Genomic DNA, 21,979 nt, shown 5'->3' on the forward strand with positions numbered 1-21,979 from the left:
TGATCCAGGCTCTGTTGGTAGCTACCACTTAGGGTTACTACACAAGAAAATAAAGTTAATTAAATATGAAATTATGACTCCAAGCCATTATTTCAAATTTATAAAAGGCATTGAAGTTGGCTAAAAGTTATCTTAAATAAATTGATAATTTGAAAATTATTATTTCTTTTTTTTTTTAATTTAATGTTTATTTATTTTGAGGGAGAGAGAGACAGAGTGCGAACAGGGGAGGGGCAGAGAGAGAGGGAGATATAGAATCTGAAGAAGGGTCCAGGCTCCAACTGTCAGCACAGAGCCCGATGTGGGGCTTAAACTCACAAAATGCGAGATCATGACCTGAGCCAAAGTTGGACGCTTAACTGACTGAGCCACCCGTGTGCCCCAATTTCTTGGTGTATTAGGGTTCTCCAGAGAAACCAAATACATAGGATATCTATATGTAAATGCAGATATATAGAAAAAGATTTATTATGAGATATTGGCTCATGGGATTAGGGAGGCCAAGACGTTCCACAGTCTGTTGTCTACAACCTAGAGGTCCAAGAAAGCTGGTCATGTAGTTCTAGTCCAAACTCTGAAGGTCTGGGATCCAGGGGAGTAAGTAATAGGAGTCCCAATCCAAGTCCGAAGGCCCAAGAGCTGGTCGCTGATGTCCAAAGGCAGGAGAAGATGAATGTCTTAGCTCAAGCAGAGAGCAAATTTGCTCTTCCTCCATCTTTGGGCTCTATTCAGGCCCTCAATGGAGTGGATGATGCCCACCCAAGTAGGTGAGGATGATTTTCTTTACTCGGTCTGCCTATTCCAAGACCAATCTCTTCTGGAAACACTCTCACAGACACAGCCTGAAATAATGTTTTTCAGGTACCTGGACAGCCCCTACCTCATTCAGATTGACACATGATATGAACCATCACACTTAGGAAGGAAATCACAAAAACAGAGTCTACTCCTTAGGAAATAGAGCAGGACAATTATATTTCGTCTCATTGGGACCTTGTTTCATCTTGTTTAAAAGGCTGGTTAAAGCTCTTTGTTTAGATTCATTTACCTTGTCAGCTCATAATGAGGTCTTTCACAGCTCATCATTTGTGTAAATAAAGCTATCCATCCAGGGAAACAAATTCCTTCATGTGCAGGATTTTTTTTCTTTTAGTCATTTCCTTCTTATCCAAAACAGGACAAGGGTAGGCTTATTTAATTTTTCAATTCCACATCTCTTTTTCATAGCAAGTGAGAGATAATATTTAAAACAATTTTTTTAATGTTTATTGATTTTTGAGAGAGAGAGAGAGAGAGAGAGAGAGAGAGCATGAGCAGGGGAGGGGCAGAGAGAGAGGGAGACACAGAATCTGAAGCTGGCTCCAGGCTCCGAGCTGTCAGCACAGAACCCGACGTGGGGCTCGAACCCACGAACCATGAGATCGTGACCTGAGCCGAAGTTGGACACTTAACCGACTGAGCCACCCAGGCACCCCGAGAGATAATATTTTTTTAATTCCACTCTCTTCATGACCTGCTGTCCCAGCGGATCTTCCTTGTATCTTAGGATCAGCACTCACAGTGGCGTAGAGGCAATAGCTGAATCCAGTGGGTAGAGAATAAGGAGAGGGAGATTTAAGGACTGAACCTTGTGGAATCCTCACTTTTAGGCAGGGGGAGGGATCAAAGAAGTTAAGAGTTCAAAGCCGCTTAGCTAATGCGAAGATCAACCAGCCCAGTGTGTCTATTTTAACTAATCAACAAACACTGAATTAGAAATGGGGCCCCACCAGGCATTCAGAATTCTAATTTTTTACAAATGTAATGTAAAAAGTGAACATACAGTCTTTTAAGTTGATCTTATGGAAAGTATCTATCATATTCTTCCATTGAGCCACTGTCAGAGACAGAATACATGGATGGACCCTTGGTTTGACTCAGTATATAATTTCTGACGCTCTTATGCTTATTTTTTTAGTTACTTGATCATCTTGTGAGTGGTCCTGAGGAGATAAATGAATAGCACAAATGTGCAAGTTACTTTGCTTTCTCTTAGTTACATTGTAACTAACTATGTAAGCATGACAGGTTTAACCCTTGATTACTTCTCTTCCATCTGTAGGAGCAGAGCTGTGACGTTCCCTTTAAGGAATGCCACCTGACTCCTGTTTTGATCAGAGAGATTCAGTTGCACATCCAGGGCTTCCAGAAAGTCATGGCCTACCAAGTTTTGAAAATTAAATGTTCTTACTTTTATTTTTCCTAAGTAAGGCTTCCTATATAGCCCTTAAAATTCTTAGTCACTTGTCCAGCAAATCTCTTTGTTTCCATTAGGAATAAGCACATTCTTTGTAACATTTATGTAGTAATGAACTCTATTTCTAGGTAACATCTCTGAACCATAAATATTTCCGCACACACTTGGAAGACAGCCTTTCCTTGGGCCGACCCCTTCTCATTGAGGATATTCGTGAGGAGCTGGATCCAGCCTTGGATAATGTATTAGAAAAGAATTTCATTAAATCAGGCACCACATTCAAGGTGAGCTTCAGGGAAAGAAAAAAAAAAAAGAAGAAGAAGAAGAAAAGAACAATGGTGACATCTACTTATCTTTTTGAGTATAGCAGCGAAGGCACTTTCCTTGAGGTGGTAGTATTGGATACACTGGAAAAAATTATTTCCAAAATCATATTTAGTGTTTCCCTTATTTTTTAACAATATATGAAAAAACACAGGGAAGGGCAATATCTTGGTTAGAGTAGCCATTTAGCTGGCACTAAATAACATATTAAGGACAGACATTGTCTGGTTATAATAATATATTAGTGTTACACACACACTATATATATATATGTATATATATATATATATAGTGCATATATATGTGTGTGTATATATGTGTATGTATATGTGTGTATATATATGTGTGTGTGTGTATACATATATATATATATATATATATATATGTTTGTATGTTAGCAGCTCTGAGAAAATTGGATTTATAAGCCATATTCTCATCTATACAATAAAACCTCCGTGTTCTCACTGGAGAAAATGGCATTTTAATACAGTCTATGAACATTTCTTTGTTCATTTCTCTCTTTATTAACTTTCAATTTAAACTCACAGACTTTGCTAGAAGCTATGGATTGCTGTTTCCCATCGTTGGTGACATGAATCATTTTCAGAAGTGTTTCTTTTTTAATTGTGGCATTCTCTACCTTTAGGCTTCTTTGGTTTTATTTCTTTTTTAATTAAACATTTAATTTTTTTTAGCGTTTTATTTATTTTTGAGACAGGGAGAGACAGAGCATGAACGGTGCGGGTGGAGGGTCAGGGAGAGAGAGACACAGGATATGAAACAGGCTCCAGGCTCTGAGCTGTCAGCACAGAGCCCGACGTGGGGCTTTAACTCAGGGACCGAGAGATCATGACCTGAGCTGAAGTCGGCCGCTTAACCGACTGAGCCACCCAGGCGCCCTCTTTGGTTTTATTTCTTGATGAATGACAACATTTCTGATTGAGATTTTTCACTTTGGACAACTTAATTTCATGAATATCAGTGTATAAGTAAAGAATGCAGATTTTCTCATTAAACAAAATTTTATTTAGGAAAATATTTTTCATAATGTGAATTCTTTTATATGCCTTATTTAACATGCCAAAGGAGGGTGTAGGATTTTTATTCCTGAAGGTCTTCCTGAAGGTCTTTCAAAAGAACAGATCCTTATCTGTGGTGTGAAGGCATGGGGCTTGAAACCATGGGAGTGCCTTATTGATGTGATTTCCAACCACAGGTAGAATCAAGATTAATTAAAAATTTAAGTCCTTTACAAATGGTATCATTTCCACCTCACTCTTAGATAGCGAAACCAGGTGTTTTTAAATATACTGCAAACTGTAGTGTCTACGATAAATGTTATCTCTCTGGATAAAATGTTGGCATTTTTTTCCTTTGAAAATTTCTTTAATCTTTTCGGTTGTCAAGTATGCTTCTTTGAGGACTGTGAAATGCAAAGAGGGATAACACTTCCTCTAAACACCACAGATTTCCTCAGTAGGAAACAATTTCCTCAAGTGGGAGAAAACGGGCAAATCTGGGATGTGTCTGAGTTTTCCCTTAGGCAACATTTGTTTGGGATAAATGTTTCTTTTACTTTGCTTGGTGTCACGGCTAACAGCCTCTTCCGGCAGGACCACAAATCTACATTATTTAATTATTTAAGATCAGCGATTAAAGTTTTACAACTTTTTCCTTTGCAATTCATCCAAATTTCCCAGCGCTGACCTCTGATAAATTCTTTCCTAATTTAAACCCAAATTCCTTTCCCTGTCCTTTAAGCTGTTTTTTGATTGTGTATTTGAATTGATATAGGTGAAAGTCGGTGATAAGGAATGCGATATCATGGATACATTTAAACTTTATATTACTACAAAGTTACCAAACCCTGCCTTCACCCCTGAGATCAATGCTAAAACATCAGTCATTGATTTTACTGTCACCATGAAAGGCCTTGAAAATCAGTTACTAAGGAGAGTGATTTTAACTGAGAAACAGGTAATAATTTCTCAAGGTAGAGGACTACTTCTCATAAATTATAATAAAAGCTTAAAATGTATTCTGAAATTGTTAAGTATATGAGAAAGAAAAAATTAAGCAAACTGTATTTACCTTCGTTAACATAAATATTTGTTTAGCTGTCTCAAGTCTTTCCAAGAAATCATGTACTGAATTCACCTGTCTTCCAACCCCAAACATGCGTGTGTGCGCGTACACACATACACACGTGCGCACGTGCACACACACACACACACACACACTCACACTGCTCTTTCTGTTTCTGTCTTTCAACCTTGGGGTATGTTGGCTTCATGTCTATAGTCCCCTGGATGGGTGATCTTTGGTGTACCGGAAAAATTCAATAAAATAGTGATCCTGGAGAAAAAGAAATTGCTCTGAATGAGTATATTGCCACTGTAGAAGTTTCAACTACTACAGTCTGGTACTCTAATGATACAGAGAACCTAACTTTCATTTTAATTGAATAAAATTTGCATGAAAGCAGAGAAATTAAGTGTGATTGAGGGTACCAATAAAACAAAAAACAACTTAAAACTTGAAGACTTTAAGAGACCGATACAAGATTAAACTAATTTTTAAGATAAATCTCAGGAAACATTTAATGTTATGCATAAAATATGCTTGCATAAAATGTAATTATACGTATTTGCATATAGAAAATATATTTGCATAAAATCTGAGAAAGATTATATTTGCTTACATAGAATTAACTTGAGTATTGAGGGTTCAAGGAAAGGGCAAGTTTAGCAATAATAAGACCGGAGAGGCTTAAAATGGGAGGGTGAGAAAAAGATTGGCAGCAGCAGACTTGGCAAGGAAAAGGGAAAGACAAGAAATAGGAACAGGTGCCACGGACACAGGAAAGACATTGGAAGAGGGAAAGAGAAATGATACTCACACCAGAGAAACAGAGACTCAGGGGCGCCTGGGTGGCGTCCGACTTCGGCTCAGGTCATGATCTCACGGTCCGTGAGTTCGAGCCCCGCGTCGGGCTCTGTGCTGACAGCTCAGAGCCTGGAGCCTGCTTTGGATTCTGTGTCTCCCTCTCTCTCTGCTCCTCCCTGCTCATACTCTGTCTCTGTCTCTCTCTCTCTCTCTCTGTCTCTCATGAGCGCGTGTGCCCGCGTGCTCAAAAATAAATAAACATTAAAAAATTAAAAAAAAAAAAAAAGAAATAGAGAGACTCAGTAAAAGGAGAAGTGAAACCCTACCTGATTAACAGAGATGGTTACCTTGGGGCCGGCCCTCCCAGTCTGGTGGAGGGAAGGGGGTACAGTCCCACCTTCCATTCTCGGTAGCTGTTGGGTCTTCCAACAAAGAGCCTGGGGTTTCTGCAGTCCAGAAAGGGAGTCATGGCACTTCCACAGCCAGGCAGAGAGAGCATGGGCCTCATTGCCTCCTCACCTCTTAGGGCCACATGGTGCCTTCCTTCATGGTTTAACTGGTGCTGTTTATCTGTTCTGAGATGATTCCTCACTGGTCCGGTGTCCCATGCAGGCTGCACGAATTTCTGTAAGGCAGGCCACTCTCTGTTTAAAGTAGGCTACACTCTGTCCCCAGAGGGCCCCACACCTGATCTTCTAGGCTTCAGCTTCCCCTTCAAGGGATACATTAAGGTGCTTACTTCAATCTTGCTGGAAACACACACACACACACACACACACGCACACACACACATACACACACACACACACACACACACACACACACACTTACTCTGCAGGAAGACATCCTGACCGTGATGTTTAACCCTCTTAGCTATATTGCTCTTACACCCTCATTTTATGGAGGGACAGAGACCACAGAGAATAGGGTCTTAACCCATAAAAGCACATGGACTTTCCACCCTGCCAGGCCTCCTAGATAAGCTTTACAGGTCATGCTGTAAAACCCACAAGTGTCCACTGTCCCGTGATGCTTGCTTTTCCAACGTGATTTCATTTTGTCCACAGATTCCTATACTGCCACCCAGAGGTGACCATTTTAATGGAAACAATGCATTAGGCATTCCCATGCAAATGCAGCCATGACCTTCATTGCCACCCCATCAATAGTAAAATGACAATAATACAACCTGTGTTGGAGTTGGAGGACAAGGGTATCAGACCTGTCTTTGCCAGTAACTAACTGTGAGAATGATAATGGGATGTTATTTGGAGTTAATATTTCTGAGTCCTCAGTTTCCCCAGATATAAAACAAAGTTGTTGAACGAAATTTAGCACACTTCAATTTCACACATATTTATCATGCCAGGTCCTTTCTCTGCAAAACCTCAGGGCAAGGGCTCTAAGGAATACAAGGTGAAGCAGATCAGCTCCTGCCCTCTAGACGCACAGGATCTCATTAGAGGCACCTAATCTACACACAGATTGTGCCGCAAGCCATGGCCCGTGTAAAGACAAACCTGGTGTGGTGGCTTCTGATGGACAAATTGGTTTAAGAAGACTTTCTGAAAGTGGTAGAATTTCTGAAGTGTTTTTTCAAGAAATTTTCTCAAATATGTACCTTAAAAGCACTTTCTTTTAACATAATTCTAAGTACAGTGCATGATTCTATTTAAAGTCAGGAAAGAAAAGTGCTATAAAAAATGCTACGGAGGCAATTTCAATTCACTTTACGTTGAGCCAAGAGTACTAAATCCATGTTAAATTTCCTGAGTTTGAAAATTGCACTATGCTTGTGCAACAGGATATCCTGGTTCTTAGGTTCTTGCTAAAGTTTTCTTAGGGGTAAAGGATCATGACATCAGCTAATGTTTCACCAATAATAATAATGGTGGTAAGTATTATATATATGTATATTATACATATATAATATATGTATATTATATATATATATATAGAGAGAGAGGGAGAATGGGAGAGTATGATGAAGCAAAATGTTATCTGGTGAATCTAGGCAAAGCATATGTGAGAGTTTATTATATCAGTGTTGTAACTTTTCTGAAAATTTGAAGTTTTTTCCAAATATAACTTGAAAAATACATTATTTTTGTAGAAAAAAATATGCCTTCCAAACACCCAGTTTGGCCCGTCTAGTAGAAAGAGATGTCAAACAATGGAAAATGGATTTGTATTGGCAACTGGCTGTGTCAAACCAAACAAACTGCCTGGTGTTCCCATAGGCAGATCCCAAACCAAGAGCTCACATTCAGCTTGGGTGGCCTCTTGGTTTCTTAATATTATGTCTCTGCTTCTACCACTTCTGCTTGCCAATAAAGTTAGCATTTCACACAGAGACTGTGTGGGAACAGGGCCAAGAAAATGGGACACTCTAATTTAAATAAACTTAGATCCAGGAAGAGAGAGGGGATAATCAGACAAAATTATTTTAGCAAGGGCATCTCATGCATGCTATGGAAGCTTAATGCTAGTGGTCATCATTTTTTTTTTAATTAAAAAAATTTTATTTATATTTGAGAGATAGAGACAGAGTGTGAATGGGACAGGGGCAGAGAGAGAAGGAGACAGAATCTGAAGCAGGCTCCAGGCTCTGAGCTGTGAGCACAGAGCCCGATGCAGGGCTTGAACCCACAAACCCTGAGATCATGACCTGAGCTGAAGTCGCACGCTTAATTGACTGAGCCGCCCAAGCGCCCCTAGTGGGCATAATGTTTTTTAAGTGTCCAGAGATACAAAAGTATAGATGGATAGATTTGACTAGTGATGGTAATTTCTTCTGTCATTCCAGAGGCACTTTGGTTTAAACTTTTAAAAATTGACCAGAAGCACTAGTAAATGGGATCTGCCACCATGGCTGGTGATCACAGTTCTGCTATTGTTTCGTGTCTCTTGATAACAGGAATTAGAGTCTGAGAGGGTTAAACTTTTGGAGGATGTGACTTTCAACAAGCGGAAGATGAAGGAACTGGAAGACAACCTTCTCTACAAATTAAGCGCCACAAAAGGTACTGATTTATTAACAAGTCACCAAACAGTGGGTTCTGAACAAGGATTTCTGGTGGCCTCTTTTCAGGACCCTCGTGATTGTAGATGTTAGGAAACAGTTGAGTTACCAAGGCAAACACAAGTGAGGCAATTTCCATCTAGACATTTGAAGAGGGACCTCAGAGAATCTGATTTTTGAATTAGCAAACAGAGTCTTTTTTGAGAATAACACAGTTTTCTTGATATAATTGCTCTCTCCTGAGAAACATAAGGGCTCCCAATAGAGCTAGGTAACTCATAATAGGCTAATTTGCTTGCCCAAAGGAAACTAATGTGCTCAATCTGATTTTTTTTTTTAAGATCGACTCTTTCATTTGGCATTGAAATGCAGTTACCACAGCGGGTTATGAGGTGTGTAATCTGTGTCAGAGGCACTTGGGCACCCAAGGCCCAAGCTCACTCTCAAGTTGCCTTGACCATCTACTTAGAAGTCAGGGATGGGTTCTCCCCGGGGCAGTCTGATTTGGGGATGTAGTCTCTCTCAATAAATAAAAATATCCTATCCCAAGACAATAAAGTCAGCAAACACCATATTGTTCTGCAGTAGGTAAGTTACAGTAGCCTAAATCCTGCTATTGATTACAGCCTCATAATGAGTGCTTCCCAGCAGCACTTTAATCCTTGGAGATAAACAAAAATCTTAACTTCCAGAAGTACGTGATGTATCATTCCTGCAGCAGTCTCCAGCACTACCTTTACAGGGACCTCATGGAAAAGACCTTCTATCTGCCTTGATTGCACTGCTTGTGTTCGTGAACTTATCTGTCCTCTGGTCCAGTGATTCTCCCAGCCACGTGGCTACCCCTGGGCATTCTAATATCAGCAGGGAGAGTGGCGGGCTCTTGCCCAGCTCCAGCCGAGTGTGTGCTGGATCAAGGTGTCATCCCTGTGAGGTTGATTGCAATTTGGACTTTCATGGTAGACCCAGAATGCCCATCGGAGTAAACTCACACCTTCCTGAAGCATTCACCTGCCATCCAGAGGTCTAGGGTCAGGCCAGAGCACGCTATTTGCAGATATCGTGACCTTTTAGCTCAGCATGTCCCAAGTATCTTTCCGTATCTTAAAGTTGGATTTATTGTCACAGAGACATGGGTGTTTCTATTAAAAATGATCATGAAAGGTGAAACTAAAAATAAAATGAGGATTTTTGTTCCTGGCGGGACACTTCCACTATCCCCCAGTTTCCTCTTGTCGGAGACATGGAGGGACCAGAGTTCTCAGCGGCAAGGACTGATCTACTAAAGCTGGACTAAAGAGGGTACCATTCCACTGCAAGCTGGCGTGGAACATGGGATGGGCTCCCGCCATAACTCAAACTGGGTGGACGAGCTCATGACACTTTGAGGGGGACCATGGAGGGGATAATGGAGGGGAAAGCTGTGTCACATAAGGCACGGCTGAAACCGCTGGGGGTACATGGAGCCTGATTTTGGTCTTCAGACACTCGCAGGCCAGTCATGGGGGCTGCCTTGTGAATCACCTTTTGCAGGTGTTCAGGCAGCATGGGGGACAACCCGTCCCCAGGAATGTTTAGACGGATTTAGGCATCAGAGGACAGTTGGGCTGGAAGCCTTTTGTTGTGTTAACATCTGCCCTTCTCCCTTGCGGGCTTTGAAGACGGAGACTTGGAAATGGACAGGGCGATTTCGGAAGTGACGCGTCTCCTTTGTGGCTTCCCCCATCTTGCCTTCTACCTTCCCTGTTTGGCTTTTAGGTTCCTTGGTAGACGACGAATCTCTCATCGGTGTCCTCCGAACCACCAAGCAGACAGCATCTGAAGTAAGTGAAAAGCTGCACGTGGCCGCAGAAACGGAGATCAAAATTAACACGGCTCAGGAGGAGTTCCGGCCTGCAGCCACCCGTGGGAGCATCCTCTACTTTCTCATCACAGAGATGAGCATGGTCAACATCATGTACCAGACCTCGCTGGCCCAGTTCTTGAAGTTATTTGACCAGTCCATGGCCAGGTGGGGAGTAACTTAAAATTCCCTCCCTTCCCCCATGCAGGGTCACTTAAAATTTCTGTTTGTGTTCCTACTGTCTTCGGAGTGGCTTTTTACTTCTTTGACTTTTCAAATGCATTGCAGATCTGAGAAGTCTCCACTACCTCAAAAGAGGATTACGAATATCATTGAGTATCTGACGTACGAGGTTTTTACATACTCTGTCAGAGGCCTGTACGAAAACCACAAATTCCTCTTTGTACTCCTGATGACCTTGAAGATCGATCTTCAGAGAGGAACAGTGAAGCACAGAGAGTTTCAGGCTCTCATTAAAGGTGAAGGGCTTGGAATATGGATGCGGTATGTAGAGGAGACTGCTTCTGCTACGCTCTTTGATGTGCTGTAGACCCATTTTTATAGCACAGTGGGGATATTACGTTCCCGTGAAAGTGAAGTTCTTTATTGACACCTCTTTTGTCTTTTCTGATTTCCATTCATTTTGCTCTGGTTACTCAAGATGATTTATTTCAGGTGTGTGTGAACTCTGTGATTTTTGTTGTTGTTGTTGTTGTTGTTTGTTATATAATTACCTTAAGTTTGATCCTTGCTGCTCGTGATTAGGAAACCCGAATGCCAAAGGGAAGAAAAAGTAAGGCAGGTGTTGAACTTTCTATTGCAAGAGACCAATTACTTGAGCAAGGGATATAGTGATTTCTAAGATGGTGAAAAAGGCACACTTGCACTTCATATTGGAAGTTAATCCTATTCGTCGCCTATCTCCATGTTAAAAGTATCATTAAGAAGATAAAAGAATGCTATTTTCATTCAATTCAGTTAAACAAGTGTTTATTGAGCATATCCTATGCAAATCCACCATGCTAGTGTTGGGATAGAAGGATAAACCAGACATTGCTTCAAAAGAAATAACAGTCTCATAAGGGGAATATAGATAATTAATTTTTTTTTTTTTTGCCAAAGAAGGCAGAATAACCTAAATGTTAGAAGAAAGCTAAGGGACACCTGAGTGGCTCAATCGGTTAAGCATCTGACTCTTGACTTCAGCTCAGGTCATGATCTCATGGTTCGTGAGTTTGGGCCCCACCTCAGGCTGTGTGCTGATAGAGCAGAGCCTGCTTGGGATTCTGTCTCCCTCTCTCTCTGCTCCTCCACTGCTTGCTCTCTCTCTCTCTCTCTCTCTCTCTCTCTCTCTCTCTCTCAAAATAAATAAAAATAAACTCTGAAAAAAAGAGAGAGCTAAAAACAAAGTGTTAGGTCTAAAAGAAAGGAGAGACATATGGTTGGTGAGGTCAGTAAGAACTCTTTGGAAAATATACTGTTGCAGGTTAAGCCATGAATTTTTCAGATTAGTTGATACATGGGAAAAAATGTACCATTCTATTTCTTATGGTTTTTTTCTCTTTGTATAAAGTTTAATAAATCATTTTCTGTCTGCCCTTCTCCCCACAAAAAGAAGAAAGTGGCATTTAAAAAGGACTCTGAAGGATAGGTAGAAGTGAAAGATCCATTCCACGCTGAAACAGAACAGCACAAGAAAAGGAATGAATGAGTGGGGCGTGTAAATGGTGAGCCTTGATTGCTAGAGGAAGGATTTTCTTGACCTGGTGAGAAACAAGGAGTTGTGTAAGGTGGTGATGTGGTCCCTCAGGAACCTCTTATCATCTTTTAAGAAGATGACTCTAGTAGGCATGTATGGGGTTAGAGAAAAGAGGTTCAAGGGAGTTTATTATACTCTTCCCAGCCACAGGTAGTACATGGTCAGCCCAGGGTAAAGACAATGGGAATATAATGTTTGTTTGTTTGTTCAGAGACAGAGTGTGAGTGGGGGAGGGATAGAGAGAGAGGGAGACACAGAATCAGAAACAGCCTCCAGGCTCTGAGCTGTCAGCACAGAGCCCGACGCGGGGCTAGAACTCACGAACTGCGAGATCATGACCTGAGCGGAAGTAGGATGCTTAACCGACTGAGCCACCCAGGCACCCCAAGACAATGGGAATATAAAGGCAGAAGCACACATGAGAGATCGTGGAAGTAAAATGGCAATGGGCCAGATGTAAGAGCCAAGAGAGGGGTCAGAAATGAGTCTAAGATTTCTGGTCTATGTAAAGATTTGCTCTGGTTGATTGAAAGAGGGGTTAGTTTGAGAGGTGTCAGAGTGGAAGAGTAATGAATGTGATTTGGGGACCTAGTTTCTTTCAGAATAGGCCAGGTTTTGTGGACATAAAAACAATCCCAAACCCAAACTTTCCGTGGCTTGACACAACAAAGATATATTCTCATTTGTTTTCTTTCCAACATGCCTGTCATGGTCACCCAGGAATTGCTTCTATAATTACTATGGCAGAGGAGCGGGATAAGACAAATTGTGTGCTGGCATTTAAAAGTTACTCCACAAGTGACACATGTCACTTAAAGGCTCATCTTTCATTAGCCAAAGCAAGACACACAGCCGCAACTAACTTCAAAGAGAGCAGGGATGTGCCCTTCCCCTGTGTGCGTGGAGGAAGGGGAAGCTGAGTGTTTTCGCACAGCTCTGGTGACTACACACACGTGTTGAATTTGCAATATCCAGCAGACAGTTAGAAAGGATAGGCCAGACAGTTTAGAAGAAGTCAGACAGTTGTTAAGATAGGCATAGGAATAACAGCCAAAGCCATGGGAACGAAAGTGATCATGTAGGAAAAACAAAACAAAACAAAACAAAACAAAACAAAACACGTCGACTATTTCTAAATTCATACTACGAGGTGGTAGGATGCGACACGCTTCTATCCTCAACATCCTATTGGTAACAAACAGGCGGTAAATGATTACTTCTTATTACTCCATCATGTTCCTTCCCTACTTTAGTTAATTTCTTCCTCAGAGTCAGGTTAGATGATGGTTGTAGAAACCTTGCAAACAATTTCGCAGACTCTCTGAAATTTCTTCCTTGAATTTTTATTTCCTGTAGTTCAAAGGAAGCTGAAATATGTCACTGGGTTCGTATTTTTCTCAGGTCTAATGCGCCTGGAGAAGCTGATGTCTTAAAGTGTAGGTATAAGGCAGCGTGGTACAGTAAGGTGGGGGCTGGACCAAGAAGCAGAGAAATGAGCCAGGCTTTGCCACTGACCAGCTATGTGAGCTCAAAGACCCACTACCTCCATGTGCAAGAGGCTGAGGGGCCCCGAGGGGAAGTGATAAGTACCACCCAGGAGAGGTGGGGCAGGCGGTACAGAGGGTCCAGGCATACAGGTTTGAGGTCTCTGGGACGTTTAAATAAAGTGAACCTAAATTCACCAAACCTAGAAGCTTCTTCTGACTCATTTCAGTCACCTTGAAGCTCTCTCACTTGGATTTGGGGCCACATCCTCAATGTCTGGGACACTGGGCCATGGGGAGGAGGGACATTGAAGCATGTAGGAATCCAGGCAGCAGCAGGAGCAAAATGGGCCCCAAATGTAGGAAGGCCTTCTAACTGTGGAATACAAGTGAGAAGGGAGGTGTACTTTGGATCTTTCCTTGTTGGTGAGCTGGCTTTCCTTCCCCAATCCCATCTGTCAACATGGCCCCTGAGAAGGAGACAGATAGGATTTAGACAGAAGACGGAAACCTGGCATGTTGGGCCATAATGGGTTGTGGGAAGGATGAAGGAATCAGAGGTAGAAGGAAGTCAGGTGCCAAGATCCTTACCTCTTCCCAGGCTCCTGAGGCAGAACCTCGGGTGGGTACAGAAGGGTGCTCGAGAAACATCCAGACAGGAGACGCCCCTGCATTCTGCCCAGAGCCACATCCCACTTCGCAGGTGCATGGCAGCATTGGTGGAGGGAAGTGGCTAGATGGATGCGCCTGATGTTTGGCAAGCAGGAGCGTGGGCATGGATGGGCATGGACTCTTGAGAGGGCTGGTATGCAGCAAAGGCGTGGGGTTCAGGCCAAGAAGCTGCAGGGCAGGTGAGCTTTGTAACTGGACACAAAGGACCAGTCTCTGTGGATAACAGCCCAATGTCCCCATAGGTCAGGCGGGATTTGTCATAGCTCAGAGGATGCACTGCAGGGACCTCAGCCTGTGACAGAGATGGAGGGCAGCATGCGGATCTGAGGCACCCTCCCCATCAAGATACAATCCCAACCCACCAGTCTCTCCCCTCACCCACCCAGCCAAACCCGAGCTATGAAGGAGACTGGATCTTTCGCAGAAAGGGTGTAAATCAGAGGAGACTGAAAGACACAGTGAGGAGGGGATTTGTGAGGAGGGTTAGAGTGGTGACTGAAAAATTTAAACAGGCTACACTTCTGGGCTGTGGTGAGAGCACATCTACGACCCCATTTCATAAAATTGGAGAGTCAGGGAGAGCCTGATTGCACAGGGCCAGGAGAGCCGGTGAGAAGAGTTCGGATTTAATTTAGTTGGCAATAGGGAGCCTTCGAATGCTTTACGAGCAGGAAAGTAGCATGAGCAGAGCAGTGCTTTAAAAAGATTAATTTGGATTGTATGACAGTTTGGTTGACAGAAGTACAATCAGCTCAGCAGTAAAAGAGTTTTTTTTTTTAAGACAAAATTGGTTTATTATAAAGTTTGTATCATTTTTGAGCTGTCTTACATTTTAACCAAATTATTTTCATAAAAATGATATATGATTTTGTTTTCAATATTCTTTACAGAGTTAACAAATAGAGCCCTTAGATCATATATATATATATATATATATATATATATATATAATTTTTAACTCCATACTTAAGAGGGAAAGAAGACTTATTTATTGTAGCAGAAATATTTGATTCCCCAGGAATGACTGTCCCTTTGTGTCAATTCCTACTTGGTTTCTGCAGTATTTGAGAGGTGCCTTTGACTTTCTTCTTCAACTGAGAATGTCAGAGTACTTTGAAAAATGAAATAGATGCCAGGGACAATCCTTTGTTACAGAGTAATTGATATAACTATTTTCCCCGCCTGGTTATTTTAGAAAGATCCCTTCTTTCTTTTGTCATAAACCACGGACACAAAGACACCTTAGGGAGTCTCTGCTCTTGTCTTCCAGGTTGGATTGGACTCGAGCCTTCCAAGCCTTCCAAAACAGAGAATTAATGTTTACTATGTTAACAACTAATGTTGCTCTTACTATGGGCCAAGACTCTTCTAAGCTTTCTACATACATTAATTTACTTAATCTTCACAGCGACCAATCTGGTGGATTCTATATCATTACACCCGTTTGACAGAAGAGGGGATCGGAGAGAAATTGAGTTCTTTGTCTCTATGTTTATGCAGCTAGCAAGTGGCACAGAGAGCCAGGATATCTTGGGGAGCAGGATGGGCTGTGATTGTTGTGGGTTAGGGGAGGTACGCCAAGATGTTTGAAAAGACTCGTTGTGGCCTAAATGTCTTCTCCTGATGTCTTTGAAAACTTTTTTTTGGAAAGAACCAAGAAGAAAATGTGTTGGTCTCTAAGATAGAGAAGCAGAGTCCCTTGAGTCTGTAGGTGATGCTAACAGTTGCTTCTGCAGTAAACTCAGTACTAGCAGAAATGGTGCTAGAGGACGGCTTTCTCTTTCCCCAGGTGGCAGAGGAAGGTTTACCCGTTCTAATGGCGTTTTGGAGCTCAGAGCTGCTGACCCAGAGGGGGGCAAAGGGATTTATAGGAGCAGAATACTTCAGCTCATTCATCTTCTCAGGAAGGTGCTAGTGGGAGAGCAGATGCCCCCCCCCCACCACCACTGTCCCCTCTACCCCCTCTTTTGCCCAGAGGTCATAGGGGAAGTGGAAGGCATTTGATGAGTTCTTCTGAAGGATAATAGGATTTAAAAGTTCAGAATCACTGTTTTGCGTACATCCGAATTAAACAGCATAGCTGGCGTTATTATGATAAAATGTTACTAGAGACATGCAGTTGAGGACTTTTTTTGAAATTGTAAATATAATTATGTGTCTTGGTGGAAGATTGTCACATTGAGGATGCTCTTTTGATTTGTGATTGGCTTCAAAACAGGATCCAATGGTGTAATTCATTCTCTCCACCAGACTGCTAAAAAGCAGGGGTCTTGTGTGGTTTTCTCTGCTTTATCCCCAGCGCCTGGCATATACTGATACATAAAGGATGTTCAGCAAATATTTGTTGCATAAATGAATGAATAAATGATCTGAACACGAGTTACTCCTTTAAAAACCCACAGAAGTCTTACATCCCTCCTGCCCTCCATCTATCCATCTTTTTGACCTGGTAAAAAAATAACATTGAGTATCAAACTTCTGGAGGAGTGAGGACTAAGAAGTGACTTTTGAAACCACACATGAAAAGATCAAGCTAGGGGCGCCTTGGTGACTCAGTCGGTTTGAGTGTCCGACTTCGGCTCAGGTCATGATCTCGCGGTCTGTGAGTTCGAGCCCTGCGTCAGGCTCTGTGCTGACAGCTCAGAGCCTGGAGCCTGCTTTGGATTCTGTGCCTCCCTCTCTCTCTGCCCCTCCCCCACTCATGCTCTGTCTCTCTCTCTCTCTCTGTCAAAAAGAAATAAACATTTAAAAAAATTAAAAAAAAAGATCAAGCTAGTCAAAATTGTAAATGTCATTAAATTGATTGTTAAAGAAAAAACCCCCACGATAAAACCCCCAACAACTGCAACCACCTGAGAAAAATTCTGTGCAGGGAGAAATGACAAGAAGTTGCCATCTGTGTTTTGTAAGATGGTTTAAATCAGAAAAGAAAACACTAAGACATGGAGGAAATGTACTCCAAAAAGATAGCCACATTTTCTGTCTTGATTATTTTCCCATTTTCCCATTTTCTCTGTAATATGGTTGTCTCGTGTCTGTTATTTGGAATATAAGTGTCTAAAAATGAAGCACAGGCTGACCTGATTTCTACGGATGCCCTTCCCCAGGGGGAGCAGCTCTGGATCTGAAAGCCTGCCCTCCCAAGCCGTTCCGCTGGATCCTTGATATGACCTGGCTGAATCTTGTGGAGCTGAGCAAACTTCCACAGTTTGCAGAGATTATGAACCAGGTAACAGAGGGCTGGATGAAAGTGCACATCTGTAAACCCAAACGTACCCGGGGCCATTTTAATTGGGGCCTCCTGGCGACAATTCCTTCACCCAAGGGGCTATCTGCAGTAGTGTAGTATTAAAGCACCAAGCTCTCTGGGGCAGATTTTGGAGGGGGAATATCAGAGGGAGCCTTGTCACAGGGGAAGGTGACTGCCTTTTCTTCCCGTGTGATGGGCATGGGTCGTTCATAAGCCTGCTTAACTCAAGTTGTTACAATCCGAACAGGTGGGTGGTCCCTTTACTGTAGACTGTTGATGTTTTTACATTTTTACTGCTACTTCTGATTAAATAAATTGTACACATTTGAATTTGAGACGCATTAAGAGGTATGGGACCTTTTTAAAAAAAATCATCATTTTGACGGTGAAAGTATAAAATGGTGAAGGAAATGGTGAATATGCTGAACATGTCCTGATTCACCTGTTGCTTTTCTTTTCTTTTCTTTTCTTTTCTCTAAAAAAAATTTTTTAACATTATTCATTTTTGAGAGACAGAGACCGAGTACAAATGGGAAGGGGCAGAGAGAGAGGGAGACACAGCATCCAAAGCAGGCTCCAGGCTCCAAGCTGTCAGCACAGAGCCCTATGCGGGGCTCAAACCCATGAACTGTGAGATCATGACCTGAGCCAAATTTGGATGCTTAACTGACTGAGCCACCCAGGCGCCCCTCACCTGTTGCTTTTCTTATTTGAAAATGTAAATTTGTTACTGTGGATTAGTTGTCGAATTCAGTTCTCACTGGAGAATAGCTGTGCAACTCAGCATAAAGATCAGTGTTTATTTCTGGGGTCTGCTGGTCATAACCACCTATCACTGATGCAAGGCCTGTGGTTTCCCAATGGCAGATGCTGAAAATCATCTTTTGGGGGGGTGCTGGTGATAGACAACTGGGGTGATGGGTGGAATGCAAGTTGGTAGAGACCTCATGCTGTCATCACTGATTCCCTCCCCTCTACACACACACACACACACACACACACACAAACACACACACACACACACACACACACACACACATACACACACCCTGCCCAGCATACACTAGGTGTGTCTGTTTAGTGGCATTTCTGAAACATTACGGAGACTCTTTACCTATTCAGCCATGGCTGGGTCCACCTGTGATGGACAGTAAATTTTGTTTTGTAGTACAGCCACACATGAGTCCCTCAAGACCAAACAAGTAACTCTGGGAAAAAATAAGGTGGTCTGAGCCTGGCCGGGACTGGTAAGGGAGACCTCAGAGCACCACTGGACTAAAAAATCAATCAATCAATCAATCAATCAATCAATCAATAAATCATTCACCAATTGCGCCCTCTGCTGGCGGGTTAGGTTGACACTGGGATAGGCATTATCGTTTGCCTCTGTTGATTAGAATTTAATTACCTGTGGTGAGGAATCTGGCAGCTACTACTGCTTCACTATAGAATAAGTACTTTGCAACAGCTATAACCATGCAAGGGAAGTATTATTGGCCCCGCTTTATAGATGAGAAAACAGATTCAAAGGGGTTAAGTACTTGCCCAAGGCCTCAGAGCCACTGATGGCAAAGCTGTCCTCTGACCTCATGCTCTTTCCCTGACATCATGAGTTAGTTCTCTCCCAGTCACCATTGGACGGGCCAGAAATGAGGGAGTGGTCATCCTAAGGAAAGTTGCAGAAGTTCATGGGAGCTGACATCAGGTGGCCATCGATTTGGGGTCTCTGTGGCAAGAAAGGGCAGAAGGAGAAGGGGGTCAGTCTCCCAGCTGAGTGGATGTCAGGAAGAGAAATAGAAGTATCTCAAACAGCATCTGCCCTGCTTTGGCATCTCAGGCTGAACTGTTTAGCACCTGGAAGTGGTTTTGTTGATAGAGCCAGGAAAAGGGATGGGAAGTGGAGGTGAGCAGCCAGGGGCTGGAAGATATCCCATTTGCCCATCACAGACGGGGCTTGCTTGGAAGCTCCATCGGGTAGAGTCAAAATTAGCAGATGCCCGCCAGGTCAGTAAGCTGGGAACGGACACCCTCTCTCTTCTCGCGCCTCCTCTCTAGCCACAGTTGTGGAGGAGGGCTGCAGGGGGCGATGCGGGCAGCACCCAGGTACCCATGCAGTAGGGTGGGGCGCCAAGTGTGCAGGGCAGATTCTTTGAGAGCAGTCAACTCCAAGGAGCCACTGCAACAATCTTCAGGAGAAAGGTGGCAGTTGTGAAACAGTTCAGAAATCCTCCTCCTCCTTTTAGTGCCCCAGGGACAAAGTTGGAACGAATGCATTACAGAGCAATTGTTCTGCTGTTCATTTGCGTGCTGCCTGTGTCCTATATGATGAATTATTTGCGGGACGTGGACTTTGGGCGGTTATTTAACCCCTCTGTGCCTCAGTGAGAAATGAGGGTAACACAGGTAACAGTCCGATCCTTGGATCTGGCACACAGTATCTGCTCTGTTAGCTTTTGCCGTTTGCTTGTAGCTCTTACCACGGCTTTTAAAACATGCTTACAAACATGGTCAAAATAATCCCGGCTGCTTGTTGCAGTGTCGGGCTCATCAATCTATAGTTTTTGTAATTAGTTTTGTCAGCACGTGGGCTTCAAGGAGTGCCTTTTAATGCCTCTGAAAATTGGCGTTTCTTGCCATGCCTCTGAAAGAACACGTATTTCAGACCAGCTCTTGGAGAGACCTCTGTTCTTAGGCTTGGGGGCTCAAGGCAGGGAATCACTAAGAAAATAAAAGTTTAGAGTCTGTCATCTATCACTATTTTAAGTAGAGGTCAACATTTAGAGGTTTGGTTATCAGAATGGTCTATATCAGTGGTCCTCAACCAAGGGCAGCTTTGTGCCACCCCCCAGCCCTGCCACCGCCCCGAGAGCATTTGACAATGTCTGGAGACATTTTCATTGTCATGAGTGGGGGATGAGGCTGAGTAGAGGCTAGAGATGCTGCTATCATTCTGACAGTGTGCAGGACTACTCCCCTAAAATAATCTGGCCCCAAATGTCATTAGTATTGGCAGGTTGTTTGTAAACCCCCGTCTATGTTTTTTTCCTCCCTGATCATTTAGTGTAATTGATACACTGTCTTAATTTCCGTGAAAAATGTAGAAAAGCAATGGAAAAACTGAAGGGAATAGTTATATCCACATTATTTGAGTCACTGATTCTGAAAAAAAAAAAGCAAACTGTGTAGTTATGCTTGAAAAATTATCTGCCTGTGAAGAATGACCCTCTAAAGTTACTCAGTATCCTCTCCAACATGTTCCAATTGTATATATTTCTATGGCTTGCTAATTGGCTTATTTATTTTAGATATCTCGTAATGAGAAGGGATGGAAAAGCTGGTTTGATAAAGATGCTCCAGAGGAGGAAATTATCCCTGATGGATATAACGATTCACTGGATACCTGCCGCAAACTTTTACTTATCAGGTGAGCATATGTATTATCAGACTTAGAAGGATCACTCATCAGATTGTCAAATTACAGATGTTACCTCAGTGAGTTTACTTCGCTATGTCCCAGTGGGTATTCTAAGAAACATGTGTGCTTCCATATTGCGGTTTGGGATGGCAATTCCTTAGTTCCTTGACAAGCAAATAAAATGGTGGTGGTGGCAGGGAATGTATTAGTGATAGTGCTTTTAGCAGAAGACACATGAAAAATATGCCTTTATTATTCCCTCTGTTCATCATTTGCCACTGAGTGAATCACTTATTGTTGAATTTACTTGATAAAAAAAATAATCCTCACAAAGTTACAAGGCAATTAGTCTACAAGCTGAAATTAAATTTTATTTGAGGAAAAAAACAGGAATTGCCTATTGAAATGTATAAATGTTGTTTTGGCTATTAAAATATGATGTGAAGGAAGAAAATTCTTTTCTTTTCTTTTCTTTTCTTTTCTTTTCTTTTCTTTTCTTTTCTTTTCTTTTCTCCTTTCTTTTCCTTCTTTTCATGTTTTCTAAATATCCAGTAGCTCAAAGAAGGCTACTGGAGAAGGCTATGGGAAGGTGTGTGTGTGTGTGTGTGTGTGTGTGTGTGTGATTTGTGAGCAAAGCAGGAGGATGGAGGTGGGGAGATGGGGCCACCAAAAGAGCAACAAAAAGATGTAGGATTATTTTGGAGTGGTTTTGGTTTTCCCTAATAATATACACCTGAGCTTGAATTTCTTAGAAAAACTTGTTTCCTGGATATTGTCCACTCTTTGAGAGTAATCAGAATGGTCAGCAGTGGTGACCTCATGACGTACGGAGTATGAAAGGACTACTTTTTTTTTAAAGTTTATTTATTTTGAGAGAGAGAGAGAGAGAGAGAGAGGGCACAAGCAGGGGAGGGGCAGAGAGAGAGAGGGAGAGAGAAAATCCCAAGCAGGCTCCATGCTGTCAGCGTGGAGCCCGATGTGGGGCTTGAACACACAAACCATGAGATCGTGACCTGAGCTGAAGTCAAGAGGCAGATGCTTAACTGACTGGGCCACCCAGGTGCCCCAGGGCTACTTGTTTTTATAGG

The 21,979-nt window shown here is 42.4% G+C and overlaps 1 protein-coding gene across 1 annotated transcript in view; it reads left to right on the forward strand.

Annotated features, from left to right (window-relative positions):
* DNAH8 (dynein axonemal heavy chain 8) overlaps positions 1–21,979 on the forward strand; it is a 327,851-nt gene that overhangs the window by 226,215 nt on the left and 79,657 nt on the right. The window contains exons 75-81 of the mRNA XM_043591305.1: positions 2,365–2,520; positions 4,355–4,537; positions 8,364–8,469; positions 10,227–10,479; positions 10,600–10,790; positions 17,334–17,455; positions 20,782–20,900. Of these exons, the coding sequence (XP_043447240.1) occupies positions 2,365–2,520; positions 4,355–4,537; positions 8,364–8,469; positions 10,227–10,479; positions 10,600–10,790; positions 17,334–17,455; positions 20,782–20,900 (1,130 nt within the window). The remainder of the gene's footprint in view (positions 1–2,364; positions 2,521–4,354; positions 4,538–8,363; positions 8,470–10,226; positions 10,480–10,599; positions 10,791–17,333; positions 17,456–20,781; positions 20,901–21,979) is intronic.

Source organism: Prionailurus bengalensis, chromosome B2 (assembly GCF_016509475.1).
Source record: "Prionailurus bengalensis isolate Pbe53 chromosome B2, Fcat_Pben_1.1_paternal_pri, whole genome shotgun sequence".
Lineage (NCBI taxonomy): Eukaryota > Metazoa > Chordata > Mammalia > Carnivora > Felidae > Prionailurus > Prionailurus bengalensis.